General features: G+C 37.3%; 1 protein-coding gene across 2 annotated transcripts in view; it reads left to right on the plus strand.

Annotated features, from left to right (window-relative positions):
- The first annotated feature begins 5,754 nt into the window (after positions 1-5,754).
- Positions 5,755-17,178, plus strand: part of kiaa2012 (KIAA2012 ortholog) — a 30,174-nt gene continuing 18,750 nt past the window's right edge. For both annotated transcript variants that reach the window (XM_079619501.1, XM_079619502.1), the window contains exons 1-7: positions 5,755-5,868; positions 7,259-7,420; positions 8,799-8,930; positions 9,288-9,365; positions 15,621-15,688; positions 16,318-16,410; positions 16,529-16,717. In XM_079619501.1, coding sequence (XP_079475627.1) covers positions 5,823-5,868; positions 7,259-7,420; positions 8,799-8,930; positions 9,288-9,365; positions 15,621-15,688; positions 16,318-16,410; positions 16,529-16,717 — 768 coding nt within the window. In that variant the 5' untranslated portion in view covers positions 5,755-5,822. The remainder of the gene's footprint in view (positions 5,869-7,258; positions 7,421-8,798; positions 8,931-9,287; positions 9,366-15,620; positions 15,689-16,317; positions 16,411-16,528; positions 16,718-17,178) is intronic.

Genomic DNA, 17,178 nt, shown 5'->3' on the forward strand with positions numbered 1-17,178 from the left:
AGATCTAATACAAATGGACTATTGTGCAGCTTTGCCTGAAGTTGCCTCCTGATTGCCAGAGAGCAAGAGAGGTGGGACATAAACTTAAAGGACAGGCCAGTACACAGTAAATCTTCCAAAATTTTTACTGCCCAGAAAAGTTGAAACTCAGGTTCAGGTCAGGGTGACAGACTCTGTGGTAGTATTAGTTTACCGGCCCTCATTGGCGAACCGCTACTCTGGCCAGAGAGGTAACACCATCCTGAAGTCAACTAGGTGAAATGTGGTATGTTCATTTTACATTTCACTTCATAATCTTTCACTGAGCGCTTAAAACTGCACCTGGACAGGGGAGATAACACTGCCGTCAGTACGCAACGCACACACACACACACACATACACACACGGTCAGTCCTCAAGGTGTCTTCAATTTCCACACATTCCAGGTCAATCAAACTGGTGATTTACCCATAATGCGCCAGTTGACCTCTGTGAGATGTGAGCTGCAAATCTTAATAAAGGTGTCCTAAGGGATTTTACATAAGCACACGGTCCACAATCTATCCAATTCCCATCCACCACCATCTGCTAATGGTCCACAGCCCTTGACTGTTCCCTCATTATATGCACATTAATCCGTCTGAAAATCATCTGTCGATGCGGAAGGAGATCAAAAGAATCACCAAATCAGCTGTGCATCTTGAACGAGAAACGTAAACTCCACGGTGGCTTCCGTTTCACAATGTCCAGCTTCTATCATCCAAACATAAACCCGCATGAAGCATCAGAAGAGACACTGTGATCAGCAGGAAAAGAGCAACTTCAACAACACCGACAAATTGCTGCAGCATGTGACCGAAAAGGCACTCTCTCGGGGGGGGGAAAGGGGAATGATCCAGGTGATGAGAGCTGAATGCAGTAATCAGTGTGTTTACCTCATAGACATGAGGGTTTGGACAGGGATTTGGAGGGGATCCAGGAAGAAGGGTCTTCGGTGTGGGTGGCCTGTGTGAAGTCTCGATCTGTCACGTTCAACTGCAGCAGAATGAAAACAACGCCGGTGTGCTCCAGAGACTCCAAAATGGCCGCCATAGTCGTCCTCAGCAAAGCCAGCTGAACTCAAACAGATAATGCTCATAATTATAAACATAACTCCAGTTATTTTTAACTAATCTAAATGACTAAAATAATAAAAACCAACACAACTCCAAACAAAACTGACTAAAATTAATCTTTGAAACTATTTTATAAAACTTGAAAGCTTTATAACCCACCTGCATTCAACATTTTTAAATAATACCACTTTGGCACTCTTATAATACAGAACCTATATTAAATGAAATAAACTTAAACTTTGAAAACACTAAAACTAAACTGAAAAGAGTGACAAACAGAAAACAATTTTAAAAACAAAATATGGGAACATGAAAAAAAACAATCTATCACCACACGCATCAAAGAAAAGAAGAGATATCCCAACAAGAGGGAGGGGAAGATATTTTGTTTACGATGTGCATGAAAAAATCATTTATGATAAATACCTCAATATTCCATTTTGATTTCATGGTAACTGATTTCAAAGCATTGATGTCTAGCACCTGGTATCTCTTTATTATTGTTAAATGTTCAACCCAGCAGATCAAAACATCTCAGTTCTTTTATATTCTTTTGAAAAAATTCCAAGGCATTGCATCCAAAAGAATTCCAGTGTGACTTCCAGCTTGCATTCACATTCACATTTTCATTTTAAACTGACGTTTAATACAAGGAGGAACCTTCAAAATAAGTGAACCTTGAAAGAAGGTGAACATCATGTTTGAGTGGTTTCAAAAGAGATATAGAGATAATGTGGAACAGTTCCATGTTTTTGTTGAAGCCTCAGAAATCATATAGATGTGAAAATCAAACATGTTATTTTTATATATGATTCTTTGTTTCTTTTAGGCAAAAGTTGGATCTTTTGCTGGCGTAACGCACCACTTATTGCCGGATACTAAACATGCTACACAGAACATCCAGAGAAGAAGAGAAGAGAACTATAATCTAAACCAGATTAAAGGTGAACACATGGTCAACCTTTTAAAATATTATAGGCTTAGAATTTGTATTTATTTATTCATAGACAGGTTTATAGAATAAAGGGCAAACATGCTTTTACATTATTGTTCATGTTACATTTAACGTTATTTCTAATAGGCTAATTAATTAATAAAAAATAAAAAAACATTAATGTATCATAAAAACTGTCCATGACTCATGTGCTATATTCCAATTCTATTAAAACAACGCAGCTTTTTGTGAGGAATAAACTTAGCCATTTTTACATTTAAATCTTGACATCTAATCAACATTTATATGATTCTTTGTTTTAATTTTGGAACATGACACATCCTATGGAAGCTTGTTTCCGCCCTGAATAAAAAAAGAATACAGTAACAATAATTGCGACTTTTTTCACAATTGCGAGTTTACATCTCGCAATTCTGACTTTATATCTCCTAATTCTGGGTTGGGTTGGGGCTGGGTTTATGTACATTTTAGGGTTGCTGATGTCCCTAACCCGGGAGGAATGTCATGTAAAGTTAGTCCCTACCAGCCGTTTGTTGTAGTCCTTTTCTTTAAGAGCAAATATCTTCCTTTGCTTTGAACTTAGAGCGTTGTAACTTTGCAGATGTTGTTTATGCTCAAACAGCAACATTACTTACTAAAGTTAGAAAAGTGAAATCATACTCAACCACCCCTTTATCCAATGTTCTCGGAGCCCTCCCCCCGGACAGCACGCCAAATACGCATAACCTTTATTGTATTAATTTTATGTAGATGTGAACTCGTGAAATTTCAATTATATTTCACAATATTACTGTTTTTACTGTATTTTTGATCAGGTAAATGCAGTGTTGTTGAGCATAAGAGACTTCTTTCAAAAACATTACACAATATCTTACCAACCGGAAACATTTGAACAGTAGTTACTTTCAACTTACATCCCATATCTATCATAAAATTATAAATCTCAATGTGTTTCAGGAGAAAAAGCTGGACAGGTCAGATACCAGCCACATTTCCTCTGTTCCCCTCGACCCAACAGGGCCACCCTTGGCTCTCTGCCGCCCATAACGGAGGGTTTGGTACATGTACAAATCCATGAGGAAACTCATGCTGCACCAGGTATAGTTCATGAAATCTAACACAAATGACACTAACGATCAGATAAACTTTGACTATTCAATAGCAGTTCTTGATTAGATTAACAACATCCTGTGCAACATGCCAGTGAACAATGCAGAAACGCAAAAAGAAAAATTTGTTGCAAGTATCTGCCTGTGTTTAGTTAAAGTCCATTCAGAGGGTGAATGTTTACATCTTTAAGATCTTTAACACATATCAGATACCTGCCTCTGAATGCGCTCCATTCATGTTGGGATTTTCCAATTGCAAAAAGAAAGTAAAAAGTGATTCCTAAAATGTAAACCATTTTGATTTCAAGCAGCTTCTGTGAGCAGCTTCTGCTTGCTGTGAAACATAATTGGATACAGAGAATAACGGTTTCGCTTGAACCTAATGTCAAAATCAATCTTGATTCCAGATGAACAAATGACCTTTAAGACTAAAGTACAGAAAGATGAACTGAGAGAGAAGCCAAAAGAGAGAAAAGAGCTGGATAGGAGTCTCAGGATACCGGTTGACGCATGCAGAGCTCAGATGAGTCCGATCCCTGAGACAGAACCTGCACACCAGACTGAAGATAAAACAGTGAGTCCAATGACCAGATTAATCATCTTTAGTACATGTTGCTCTGGCTCTTTCCGTCTGTTTCCCCAACAGTGACCCGATGAAACTCCCTCTAACCATATAATTGACACTGTGCTTTTGGCATCATAAGACCAGACACTTGGAAAGGTCTACTCATAAATAAACATCTGACCTTTAACAGCATCTGATTTCATTTTTCTTGGTTAATCTCTGTCACTGATGTAATACACTGTTGTTTATGTGAAGCGTTTGGCTTTTGAACCTTTACAATGAAAAATGAAGACCAGAAATGCTAAGGTGAAGTACTGTACATGTGAATTTGATCAAATGTCTAAATGATTTCCACTTTTTAGTCCATGTGTTTTTCCAAACTACATGACCATAACTTCAAAACTTAGCTAAAGAGCTTTTCATTATTTTGCTTTGACATATACCAGATACTCCCACATCTTATCGACCATCTGAAGGATCTAAACGGCCGTGGGAAGCGCACTCGGATGGAGAGTGGAAATGGTGTTGCAGAGACGTGCCCTCTAAGGTCAGTGTATGTGGATTCGTCTTTGGAATACAGCCCACTCTCACGGGTCAACTACTACGGTGGACACATGGAGGGATCCCGCCAGAGTAAGACAAGAACTACATCAGTATTTAGCGGACCATTTAAAGTCCATAAAATCCACATATGACATCCAGATACAAGCCTGAAGTCATAAATTTGATAAGTGTGTTCTGCAAAACTGTGTTTGCTTTAGCGAGACATTGTGGGGGTGAAACTCACGAGAGGAGAGTGAATATAGAAACAGATCCCAGCTTCACCGTCTTCCACTTACCACCCATTAACCAGAGCCCGCTGGTCAACTCAGACTCCGACATTACTTCAACAATGGTAAGAATTCGGTATTTGGTAATTACACTGATAGAAATGGCTGAAGACACATTTATCTCAACCATTACCCTAAACCAATGCAGTTCTTATAAACAAAATATCAAACCTAAAAAAAACAATTTTTCTCTATTTTCTGCATCTTCTGCGATGTTAACTTTTTGTTAACTTCTTGACAGCTTCTTGACAAAACATTTTCAAAAGAGAAAACACCTAATATTACTGAAATATGTATTGTAAGAACACCTGGGGCTCTTATTCAAGCACAAACTTCAAAATGACTCTTTACTTTAAATAAACCTAAAAAAATAGTCTCCTCGTTCTCTCTTTTCTGTACTTTTCTGCATTTTAACATCTGCTCTAGCTTCTGTTCTACTCTGAATTACTCTTCTACAAGAGGATATGGATATTGTTTTATCTTGCATGATAAATTGCTTATAATTTTCCTCATTTGAATTTTCAAATACTAATATTGTGAAAAAATTATTACAAATTAAAATAAATGTTTTCTTTTTGAATAGATTTTAAAATGCTGAATTTTCAGCATTATTACATTGCTGATTTGTTGCTTGTTATGTTCTGCTGCTTATTATTTTTGTGGAAACAGTGATATAATTAATATAATTGTTTTTGTATAATTTTTTTTATTTAATTGCTAAAGCATAAAAAAAAACCTTCTGACCCCAAACTTTTAAACGGTTCGGAATAACAATACCTTTGTCTTTTATAAATTCACCATATCTTCTGAAAATGATTTAAGTGCATACAAATGATGGAGTTATTTTGGGGAATTGTCTTGAAGAATAAACCGGAAATAACAGATAAAAAAAGGAGCTGTGAGAATTTACCGCAACGAGAACTACACATACATCTCCCTGGCATCAAAGTGGGAACTACACATGAAAACCCCTCGGAGAGCCGCGTGCGCAGGAAAGTCCTGCTGCTTTTTCCTGCACAAACACAACACACAGACACCCATCAGCTGGATGGTATGCAACATCACATCGTACACTTTTACCAACAAGTACATTTGCAGAATGGATTAGTTTATTATACCACATTTGACCATTCTTTCTTTATTGTGCCTTAGATGACCTTCATAGGACCCCTGTTCAGGAGCGTAAGCCATATGGTGATCTGCATGCAGAGGGGCTCGACCAAAGAGGACAGGACCCTCTCTCTGACAGCAAGTGCAGGATTATAGAGATGGACCTCGGGCACGTCATGTGGTCTGACGATCTAGAAAAGGGAGGTATGATATATTTATTAGATCGATTTTACACAGTGTGGCTTCTTATATGACTCACAACATATATGCTGAAAGAAATACAACAACAATCCATTATAGCAAGATCGTTTTTGTGTGATCTTTTTAAGCATCAACTTTTATGCCCAGTGCTGTGCAACTGAAGCATTGTCTGACAAGTTCAAAAAGTGGTGCTCAATTCAAACTCAAAAACATGTCAAACATTTTCAAAAGATAATATTACTGAAATACATATTGTAAGAACACCTGGGCGCAGAACTCAAAATGACTCATCCTGAAAGTCAACAGCACTGCGGTATTGAAAACTGGTCAAGTGATGAAAAAATATAAGAACACTGCCAAGACTGTGAGTCTGGAATCATGTGATGCTGCTTGAATTTTATAATAACAGTTAAATGGTTTGAATGTACTTTCTTGGTAATTTTTACATTTAAAAATGTAATTCAGTATTGAGGTGTACTGGCCTGTCTCACTCATACATTACTATGTTAATTTATAGCACTTAAAATGTTAGTCACACCATGAAATCATAATTTTTTTAATGGAATATTTCAGTATTTATTATAAATTACTTAGGGTTAGGCCATGCACATCATTTATTTATTTTTTAAATGCATGTTCCCTCAAAATCTTTAATCAAAATAACTCCCTCCCTCTTGCAGTAACATCTCTTCTCTGATGATGTGTGTTTACTGGCACGAGGGCGGGGCAACCTGTCACTCACATGACATCACAGCAGTAGCAAACCACAGCCATCCAATCAATTCCCAATGGACAAAATCAAGTCTCGCCTTCAATTTTTTCATGTTCGAAAAGCCGTTTCACTCTGATAAACGTCACAATAGCGAAGAAAAAACGTATTCAAAAACTTGGTTCAAAAACCTAATGCATATTAAGGAGTTAAACCTTAATTTCAAAGTCTTGCCAATTTATAATATCTCTCTCTCATTTTTAACCATCTCATTTTTCATGCTGCTGACCGCCTTTCCTCTTCTCATTAGTTCACACATACTATCCTCATCCAGAGCTTAAATAAGCTGTACGCTCCAGGGCTGCAGTGGCTCATACAGTGAAGTCGTGCTGGTAGAGCAAAGCCCCCCTCTGAGGGCCGAGCACCTCTTCATGTGTGGCTCGGCTAGTGCTTGGCTGCAGCTAAATGAAGTCTTTAGACAGGCAGAGCAGTGGGGAGCGAGGACAGGGGTTGGCGGGAGATCTCAGGGGCTGATACAGTAAATAACAACACACAGGCTAAGGTTCAGTTGTCCACTAGCGCTCTGGGACCCAGGCAAAACAAGCCTATATGAGAATTTCTGAGCATTTCTGCAGTAGTTTCTGGTTCAGTCTGAAGTGAATTCTTTTCCTTTAATTCCCTCAGATCAACATCCCCCCCTTGGTCCGTTGCCACCACTGGTGGGCCGGAGGGGTCCAGGTAAACAGAGCTCCATGGCTGTGTACAGACAGAACCTACATGACCCTGCAGACACAACAGAAGCACAGACAGGAAACACTAGAGGCTGTCTTCCTCCGGAGCTCAGAGGTAGCCGGATGCTTCATAAAGACGGTTCAAAACTAGTTACAAGAAAAGCAGGCCAATTTTTAGCTGGGCACTCTGTCTAGAGTCTAGGGTATACCCGGCCCAGTGACAAGCAGGTCAAGGGTTAATCCTTCATAATAAATCATATTTATTGCATTGTATAATATTTGTATAAATATTTATATATTATAGATATATTTGTACAGTTAGATTTGACCATAATATAGTTTTAATATAGTTCCCTTTCAGTCGAGAACATCAGACGTAGTCGACGACTGAATGGGCATCACGCCTAGGGAGCGATCCCCATTCAGTCGATGTCGACTACATCCTCCGTTCCCTCCTTCAGGGAACGGTGGGTTGCATACGCAACCAGGACGTTATACAACTATGGAAAATGTAAAAAAAAATATTAAATGTATAATATTTAATAACTAAATGCAGTTGCATTAAAGATATATATTTTTATAGTTTAATTTTACCATTACATAGATATTTTTTAGTGTATATATAATTATCTTATAAACTCAAAATATCTATATATTTGTCTATACAGTTTATATATATATATATATATATATATATATATATATATATATATATATATATATATATATACATACAATAAATTAATAAATAGATATTTACATAATATTACAGTATATAATATTTTATAAATAAATATAATATTAATATTCATATTTGTATAGTTAAATTTAACCAGTATGTATATTTTCTTTAAGTTTATATAATTAGTGTACACTGTAAAAAAAATAGCTGCGATTATTTAGCACAACTTAAAATCCAACATTGTTTCAACTTTAAAAAGTATGTGTTCAAGCTTGACTTAAAATATTAAGTTTAGTTAACTTAAGTTTAGTTTGGTTAAGTTGGATATTTAAGTTATCTCAACAAATTTTAACTAATCGCAGCCACATTTTTTACAGTGTACTTGCTCAAATTACTGTAAGAGTTTATCAATATAATGGTAAAGTGTTAATATACAAAATGTATTTATAATATAAATATAAAGAATTGCTTTAAAAAAGTTGTTTGCTTCTAAAGATGTGCATGCTAAAAAACTTTTGCTTGCTTTTGATTTGTCAATATTGTGCATTTCAGCAAATACTCAAACATACAAAAATGTACGTGTAAACATAGTGAGATTATGCTGATATTAAATATTAAAATTTGACAACATATTTCTGTGACACTTTGTTTGATATGTCTAATGCAATGACATGTACTGTATACATTTTTACATGTGGCCCAAGTGCCTAAATTCATCTTGGAGCCCCTCTATATAGAGCAATCTCAACTTTTTCCCTTTTTTTTAGGTTTGTCAAGTAAAGTCTGTCTGTTTGAATCTGTGTGTTTTCAGAATGGGAGGGAGGCAAAGCGTTGGGCACTTTAATAATGGGTCCTGATGGTGAAATCATACGCTTGTCTCTCTGGGATCCCGCAGTTGACACCGAGGACCACCCAATAAAGGGTGATGTCACACAAGGTCACGGTAATCGAGGCTTTACTTGGTTTTATATTGTGCTCAACCAAATAAACACCGAACACAGTAATGTCTATACTGGCTTTTGCTCGCATTGGGCTCTTAAAGAAAAGGGAAAATAAATGTTCACAAGATGTTATTCTCAACGACGTGTGTTATTAGTTATTATGTTGTAAATGTAACTTGTTGTCAGGGGAGTCTGTGTTAGTATAGTACAAGGACAGAGTAGGTGCTGGGTAGGAGTTCAGGTCAAATAAAGGTACTCTGAAGGGGAAACACAGCAGACAAAACAAAAATAGAGAGGAGAGGAGGCCCGTGACAGACAGAGATGATGTTAACATGAAGAATGTACCTCTTTGTTTCCAGTTCTTAAGGTTGTGACTTCTGAGGGAGATTTGAAACAGCCTTGGACGATCATTATACAGGACCACACCACAGATGAAGGTTAGAGTTTCTTATCCAAAGCACAGGAAGAATTTACTCTGTGCAGATTTATCATCGAACATGGTTAATATGAAACAATATACATTCAATTACACTACTATTCACATGTTTGGGTTTGGTAAGATTTTTTTTTTATGTTTTGGAAAGAAGTATATTATGCTCACCAATGCTGCATTTATTTGTTTAAAAAAAAAGAGAAAAACATATCAAGTTTATAATAGCTGTTTTCTGTTTTAATTATATTTTAAAATGCGATTTATTCCTGTGATGTAAAGCTGAATTTTCAAAATCATTACTTCAGTCTTCAGTGTCACATAATCCTTCGGAAATCATTCTGATATGATGATTTGCTGCTCAGAAACATTTCTTATTATAATCAAAGATGAAAATAGATGTGCTGCTTACAACTTTTGTGGAAACAATGATACATTTTTTCATGATTCCTTGATGAATAGGAAAAAAATAATTCAAAAAGATGAATTATTTGACGAAACAGCATTTATTTGAAATAAAAATCATTATAAATATCTTCATTGTTGTTGAATAAAAGTATTTTAGGAAAAAACTGACCCCAACCTTTTGAATGGTAGTGTATATATTAATATTATTATTTTAATAATAATTGTTAATAATATTCATATATAAAATATGATGTACTAGTATTAATAATCAGTAGGGCTGACTTCTAATAGTCGAGGATTCGACGATTCGATTCGGAGAGGTCTGATTCGACTATGAACCTCATAGTCGAATACATGGGCGTCAGTTTGGTTTGAAATGTGCTGGGGACAGAGACGCATTCGCATTTTCAGAAGGGCTGGGTACAATTTTATTTATTTTTTCGCTTTCGCGCAGGTCATGTTTTGAAAGACGATGTCCTGTAGCTTACTAATGTAAATAAATAAAAATGTATTCAAAAATCTGCTTCACATTTTCAGCAGGGCTGCGGAGCGGCTGTGGGTTGACTCCACACGGTTCTCATGTGCGTTAAAAAGCTTTACGTGGTTTAATGTACCTAAACAACGATTACCAAATTTCCCTCTCATATTGCTCCTCATAACCACTGAAAATGGTAAAAAAAATCGAACCCGGAGTCCAATTATTATGGACGTTATCTGATATTAAGCGTTTCTGCTTCACATTTTCAGCAGGGCTGCGGAGCGGCTGTGAGTTGACTCCACGCGGTTCTCATGTGCGTTAAAAAGCTTTACGTGGTTTAATGTAGCCTACCTAAACAACGATCACCAAATTTCTCTCTCATATTGCTCCTCATGTTTATGAAATGTTATGATATATGTGTGATATGTGTTTTTTAGCTCTTTTGTTTGAAATGGAAAAAATCTAGCTGCTATCTAAAAAAAAAAAAAAAAAAGGTTCGACTATCAGTCGACTATGGCAAAATCTAACGAATCAGATTCGACTATGAAAATCCTTAGTCGAAAACAGCCCTAATAATCAGGTATAATATAACATTGTAAAATTATATTATTTGGCTCCTCTTTTATGAGTTTCTATCTGTAGCTGAAGATGTCTTGGTATGGATTCACTTAAGATCCTTTCAGCAAATTTGCATTTTTACATAACCAACCTTTTTCTTTTTTTAATTAATCCCATCCTCAAACTCATCTCATATGGGCCCTAACAAGCAAAATATGAGTAATACTGTACAATGAAACACACAAATATGCATATAAAGCACACGCCGCCCCGTCACGCTCTCATGCTGGCTGCTCCACATCTGGTAGTGGTTTGCAGAAGTGAGGTATCCCGGACAGAGAAACCCGATCCCCCCCCAGGCTGAGGCCTAATCCCGGCCCAAGAGTCTGTGTGACTGACAGAGGCTGTGTTTTCTCAAGCCGACCTCTGGAGCTGCTCTGTTTCCTTTATCCTGTCACTGGTCAGAAACTCAACCCCCACCGACCCGCCTTAGCCGACCAAACCCCCTCCTCCATCAGCTCGCCATGTGAGCGCTCTCTTCATTCGCCCCTTTCCTCTATCCAGGCCCCTTCTGAAACAGACACTTTCTAAATAAAGACTGTTGGAGCAAATGGCTATCATCACGAGGGCAACATCCCCATACCATGATATATATCCAAATACCACAGCAGCATAACTATCTGATACCATCATTGTACTATACTGGAGAGTAATATTTTGTTATTAGTTTAATTTTAGTCACAGGTGCCTTTAACTACTTGTATTAACAGAGTGCAATGCACTTATTGCGTACATACATGTTTTTATATTGTACGTATAACATTATAATTACCTGCATGTAATTAAATCAGTAATTCATTTCTGTAATTACATCTATATCTACAGTTGATCCTTCCCTTCCCTTTTAACCAATTCTTAAATTTACCCATGCCACAAAACCTGTACCTGTTACCCGTACCTCAATAGAAGCAAAAGTGCCTTGCAATACATGAACACAATAAATACATTGTTAATTGTACTTATTTTTTGTACATAGTAGTTAAAAACATCTTATATAAAGTGAGATCTTCATTTTTCTTCAAGTTCTAGTAAATCCCCTACTGATATAGTTCAGTCAAAGCTAAGTTTGAGCTACAAAACAGCCAGATGTGTGTTACAGCAGGCTATTCATCCATTAACATTAGTGCTGCAGACAGCTCTTTACGTTAACCTAAAACCAAATGCCAATACGTGTGTCCTTGTGCTTATTCTGGGATGTTTTATGCTTGTCTGTCTGGACATTGACAATGTGCTAACAAGTTGGTTGCTGAAAATAGTAAGGAGTGTTCAGAGGTGCCACATAGCATTCTGGGGTGTCTGGAATGCTGGAGACGGGTGGCGTTCATTACAGATGGACCCTCCGCCAGCAGAAGAGAGGGAAGAAATGTGAAAGCAAGAGGCAGCAATGCTCCCCTGCTTTGTGAAGCTTATTAAATAAGTGGAAATTTTCAGTACCATTTGTAGAAACATTTATTTATTTTGACCCAAGGCTGAAATCGCAAATAACATTCTATTAATATAGTAACAACATTGTAGGCCCTCTAGACTTCCGCTGACTCGGATTTGTAAAGAAAAAAATTGCGAGATCAAAATAATGAGCTACATTAATCCAAACAGTTTAGTAGACAAATCTCAGATTTAATAACGGATGAGTGTGACCAGTTTAAAGTCGGCATGAAATGGAAGTCATGATTGTCTTTTCTTCCCTATATGGACATCTATCCGAGTTAAACTGCTTCTCCAACAAGACAAAATGTAGGGCGGGACTTGATTTAGTCCATTGGGAATTGATAGGATCATTGTGGTTTGCTGTTGCTGTGATGTCATTTGAGTGACAGGTTGATCCCACCCTCTCGCCAGTAAACACGTCATCAGAAAAGAGAAGTCGCTGCAAGAGAGAGGGGAAGTTATTTGATTAAAGATTACGAGGGCACTTGAATCTAAAAACAATAATAATGATGTTCATGCATAATTCATTTATAATAAATACTGCAATATTCCATAAAAAAATAAGATTTGTCAATTCAGATTTTTTGCTGACTTTAACTGCTAGGAATAATAGTGAGGTAACAAACAATTGACAAATACAAAGTTCTGTTATGAAACTCTAGATGGCGCTGGCTGATTGGTCCTTATTTGTTAGCAATCACATCGTTATCTACATAACGCAGCTGATTGGTTGCTGTGGCATCAGCAACCAATGAGCTTGCTGCTCAACATTCAAATGGCATGGTTTGCAGTTAGCAGTCAGTCTACAGCGCTCTTCAGAAACCCTCCACCTTCCCCAGCTCCACCTGTATAGATCTGCTACGGGGTTATTCGATGTATGTTATATGTTCAGCAGCAGCAGCATATCTTACATGCTCAAAACAGCATGCCTGTGAATGTATTGGCAGGAGTGTAAGTCTATGTACTTGCAATAATCAACAGCAGCAGCGTAGCAGATCTATTCCGCCAAGACCAAATACATTAACTTTGCCATATCAATTACCATGCCAATCTCTCAGAGAGTTGTCATGACAGAAATAATGTTTTATATTATATTTATGTAAAATATATATTCATATATATGTAAAAACAAGTGCAAATCGAGTTAAAACAAATCTAGTGACACAAAATCAAGAAAATAACGAGGATGAGAAAGCAAGCAGAAGAGCATTCATGTTGCTTTTTGGCAGGAATTGTGTCATGCAGGATGAATAATTGCAGTGGCTGGGTGGGTAAGATCAGAGGGCGAGGAAGGTGAGTGGGGTGTGGAGAGACAGAGCAGAGGTCCCACTCACAGCGCACAGCAAGAATGTGGAGCCAAATGCAGCCCTTCTCTCCCGAGGACGGGGTCGCTGCTGCAGTCACACTGCCTTACAGGCGAACATGTGAGGCTCTTTCCATCCCCCTTCAGTTAAACTCGCTCCCTCGTACTGTCTATCTCCTCCACACACCCGCTTCTTTGCCTCATTGACATCAAAGCAGCGCTGGAACCCATTAAAGCAGACAGACTTGCTGAAAAATAAACCATCAGCGACTGGTGCAGGGGTGCAAAATAACTGGCCGCTCTGTGTCCTGACTACAGGCCGGTGGCGGGTACACAGGCTGTGATCCAGAGAGAGGCACAAAGAAAACACTGCAGATCCTACAGCAGGACACCGAACATGCTCGCTGTCTCACGCTTTAATGCAGAAGACAGAAATCTGGCATTCAAAAGTTTGTGTGAGAATATCCGTGCCAGCAAAATACATTGAACAAGAAACTTAGAAGCTGCGGTTGCTCCACAACCTAAATCAAACCGCACAGCAACTTCAGAACTATTTTCTCAGACAAAAAGATTTGACTGAGAAATGACTAGACATATAAACATACTATTATAAATACATTTAGCATGGCAAGCTGAACTGCTGTCATGTGCTGTTGAGGTTTTGGTGAGCGATCATGTTTGGGACAGGCCTAAGTTAGTTGTGCCCCCTGGTGGAATGCAACACTTTTCCATGAGGTTCATCCACGTGATTAGAGGCGACGCAAACATACTAAACTTTAGTCTTGCGACAACCCAGTGCAGTCATGTCATGTCAAAATGATTGTATTTACAAGCTGAGCACTACCGTGAAGTCATAATTACCAGTGGGAGATTTACCAGACCTGACTTTCCAAGGTGTGTGTCAAGATTTGTGGCAGAAGAAAACTGGTATTGATCATAACAATCTATGATTGTGAATGTTACAATTTATTTTGCCATTTACAGTTGATTGAGATTCATTTAGTTGGTTTATTTAAATTGATATGATAAAGACAAATTACAGACAAAGTATCAGTTAAATACCTAATGTGCAATGTTTACTCTTCATCTTTTTATTTTGTTGAATTAGCACTAAAAAAACTGTCTTTGTCAAGAAGTCGTGAGTCCATTTAATTCCAATGAAAATTACTTGACCGCATATTACATAGCAATTACGATTTCTAAACTTGTAAGTATAAACCTCCCAGGATGCAGAATGACTTCAATTTTACTGAACACAGGGTATCTTTCTTATTGCATCTAGAGCCACAAAAATTATAGAAAACTTAGAATACACTGCTGTCTGTAAGATTTTTTTCTAAATGTTTTTGTCTCTTATGTTCAAAAACAATGTTATTGTAAAATATTACAGTTTAAAATATCTTAATATATTTGAACATTTATTCCTGTGATGGCAAAGCTGAATTTTCAGCATCATTACTCCAGTCTTCAGTGTCACATGATCCTACAGAAATCATTCTCATATGCTGGTTTGCTTCTCAAGAAACAATTCTTATTTTAGCAATGTTGAAAACAGTTGCGCTGCTTAACCCTTTTGTGGAAAAAAATGATGTTTTTCAGCATTCTTTGTTGAACAGAAAGTTCAAAAGAATTTATTTGAAATAGAAATAGTTTGTAAAATTATGAATCTTTACTGTATCTTGTCTGGTCTGTTACTGTAACAGTCCTGACTGAATAAAAGTATACACTTTAGATTAGGGTCCAATTTTCACTATTAACTGACTTTTGTCTCAATACACTCCTAATTCCTGCTTATTAATAGTTAGTAAAGTAGCTGTTAAGTTTAGTTATTGGGTAGGACTACGGGATGGAGAATATACGCATGCAGAATAAGGCATTACTATGTGCTTTATAAGTACTAATAAACAGCCAATATCCTAGTATATTCATGCTAATAAGCAATAGTAGTGAGAATTGGACCCTAAACTAAAGTGTTCCCTTTAACTCCTTTAAAGAGTCATGCAGAAACATAATATTTCTGTTTGCAGAGGAAGTCGCCACTAGTACATCTGAAGAAACTACTTCTAACATGGAACAGCTCGACTCTAGTCATAAGGTATGACCTCAAGCAAACCTTTCCATCCTGCCTGGATCACAAAACATCTCTGAGAATCCGAGAGACACTTTTATAATCTAGTATGAAATATTTCACAGTGAGAGAGAAGGAATTAACCATGATACAGTTCAGTCCACTCCACCTCAATATAGCAAAGTCAGATTAATCTCTTTGAATCAAAGCCAGTTCTGTTCCCAAATTAATGGCATTTCCATTACGCAGACAAAGTCAGCATGCTTTTCTTCTAAATTTTTTTTTTTTTATTATACTTCAGTGTGGAGCACAGCATGTGTTGACCAGTAGTTGTTATTAAATCAAGCAACATGTATGGTGCAATCTATTGTTACATTGATTTGGACTTTTTTGATAATTCAAGGACATTGCTAAGTGCTTTTTTGGCACCACAGAAGTTTTCCATCCTGTGTGATCCTTAACATTGTGCAGAGCAATGGCAAAAACACAAGAACTTTGCACTGTAAACTAATCAGACATTTTCTTTAGGTTTTTGATCATAACTGCAACTTCTTCGGCCAGAAAGCCTTGATGACCTATGAGTCCTCCTGAATTGTCCAGGATAATTGGTTTTGTGAAAATCACAACATATTTGTGTGGATTTGTTTTTTTTATAGGCTTTTAAAGTCAGTCAACTTGCAGAGAAAACTAATGCTAAGAAGAAACAGAATATTTTAGGTTCCTACAATAAAACATCCCAGAAGACACAGGTGAGTCTTTTTACACCTGTATACAGCTGAATATTAAATCGATGTTGGCCTCCGGGGAATTGCAGAATCATATTTTTATGAAAAATCACAAAAAAAGGTGAGATGCTGCTTTCTGTAGGTTTTTAAGGTTCAAACACGCGCAGAGACTAATGCAGAGGAGGAGGAGGAACAGGAAGAGGAGGAGGAGCAGGAAGAGGAGGAGGAGCAGGAAGAAGAAGAAGAAGAAGGAGAAGGAGAAGAAGAAGAGGTGTATGAGAATGAGGAAGATTGTTTAGGCTCTGACAATAAACTTGTTAATAATGTACAGGTAAGTCCTTCCAAATCTGTATGACTTTCTCTATTATAATTTTTTTTACATTTTCAACTTTCTTTAGTGTGTAATGTTGCTGTTTGTAATTTTGCAGTTTTTTACCTTTTTCAAGCTCAGAGCACAAAGTCCATCCAAAGGGAGTTATTCTCTATATCAGTGCTGCACACTGTTTCTGAACTCCCTGAAACGCCTCCATTGTAGTCTTGAGTTTTCTTCCTGGAACGGACACGTCATAGTATTCCTCATTTAAAAAATTCATGCCCAAGGCAAATGCGAAATAGAGGGGACGAGGCCTGCTTGAGTTGCGTTAGTAGTGTGTTGAAACTCGCGATTATTGTAAGGGCCGTGACATTTCTGAAAACACACTCAATGCGGTTGACCAATCACGACACACTTGTCCAGCCAACCAACGCTATAGCGGCGGCTGCTGTTTCAGGACCGCAGTTCTAGGATCCAGG

Source organism: Phoxinus phoxinus (genome assembly GCF_949152265.1).
Source record: "Phoxinus phoxinus genome assembly, chromosome: 7".
Classification (NCBI taxonomy): domain Eukaryota; kingdom Metazoa; phylum Chordata; class Actinopteri; order Cypriniformes; family Leuciscidae; genus Phoxinus; species Phoxinus phoxinus.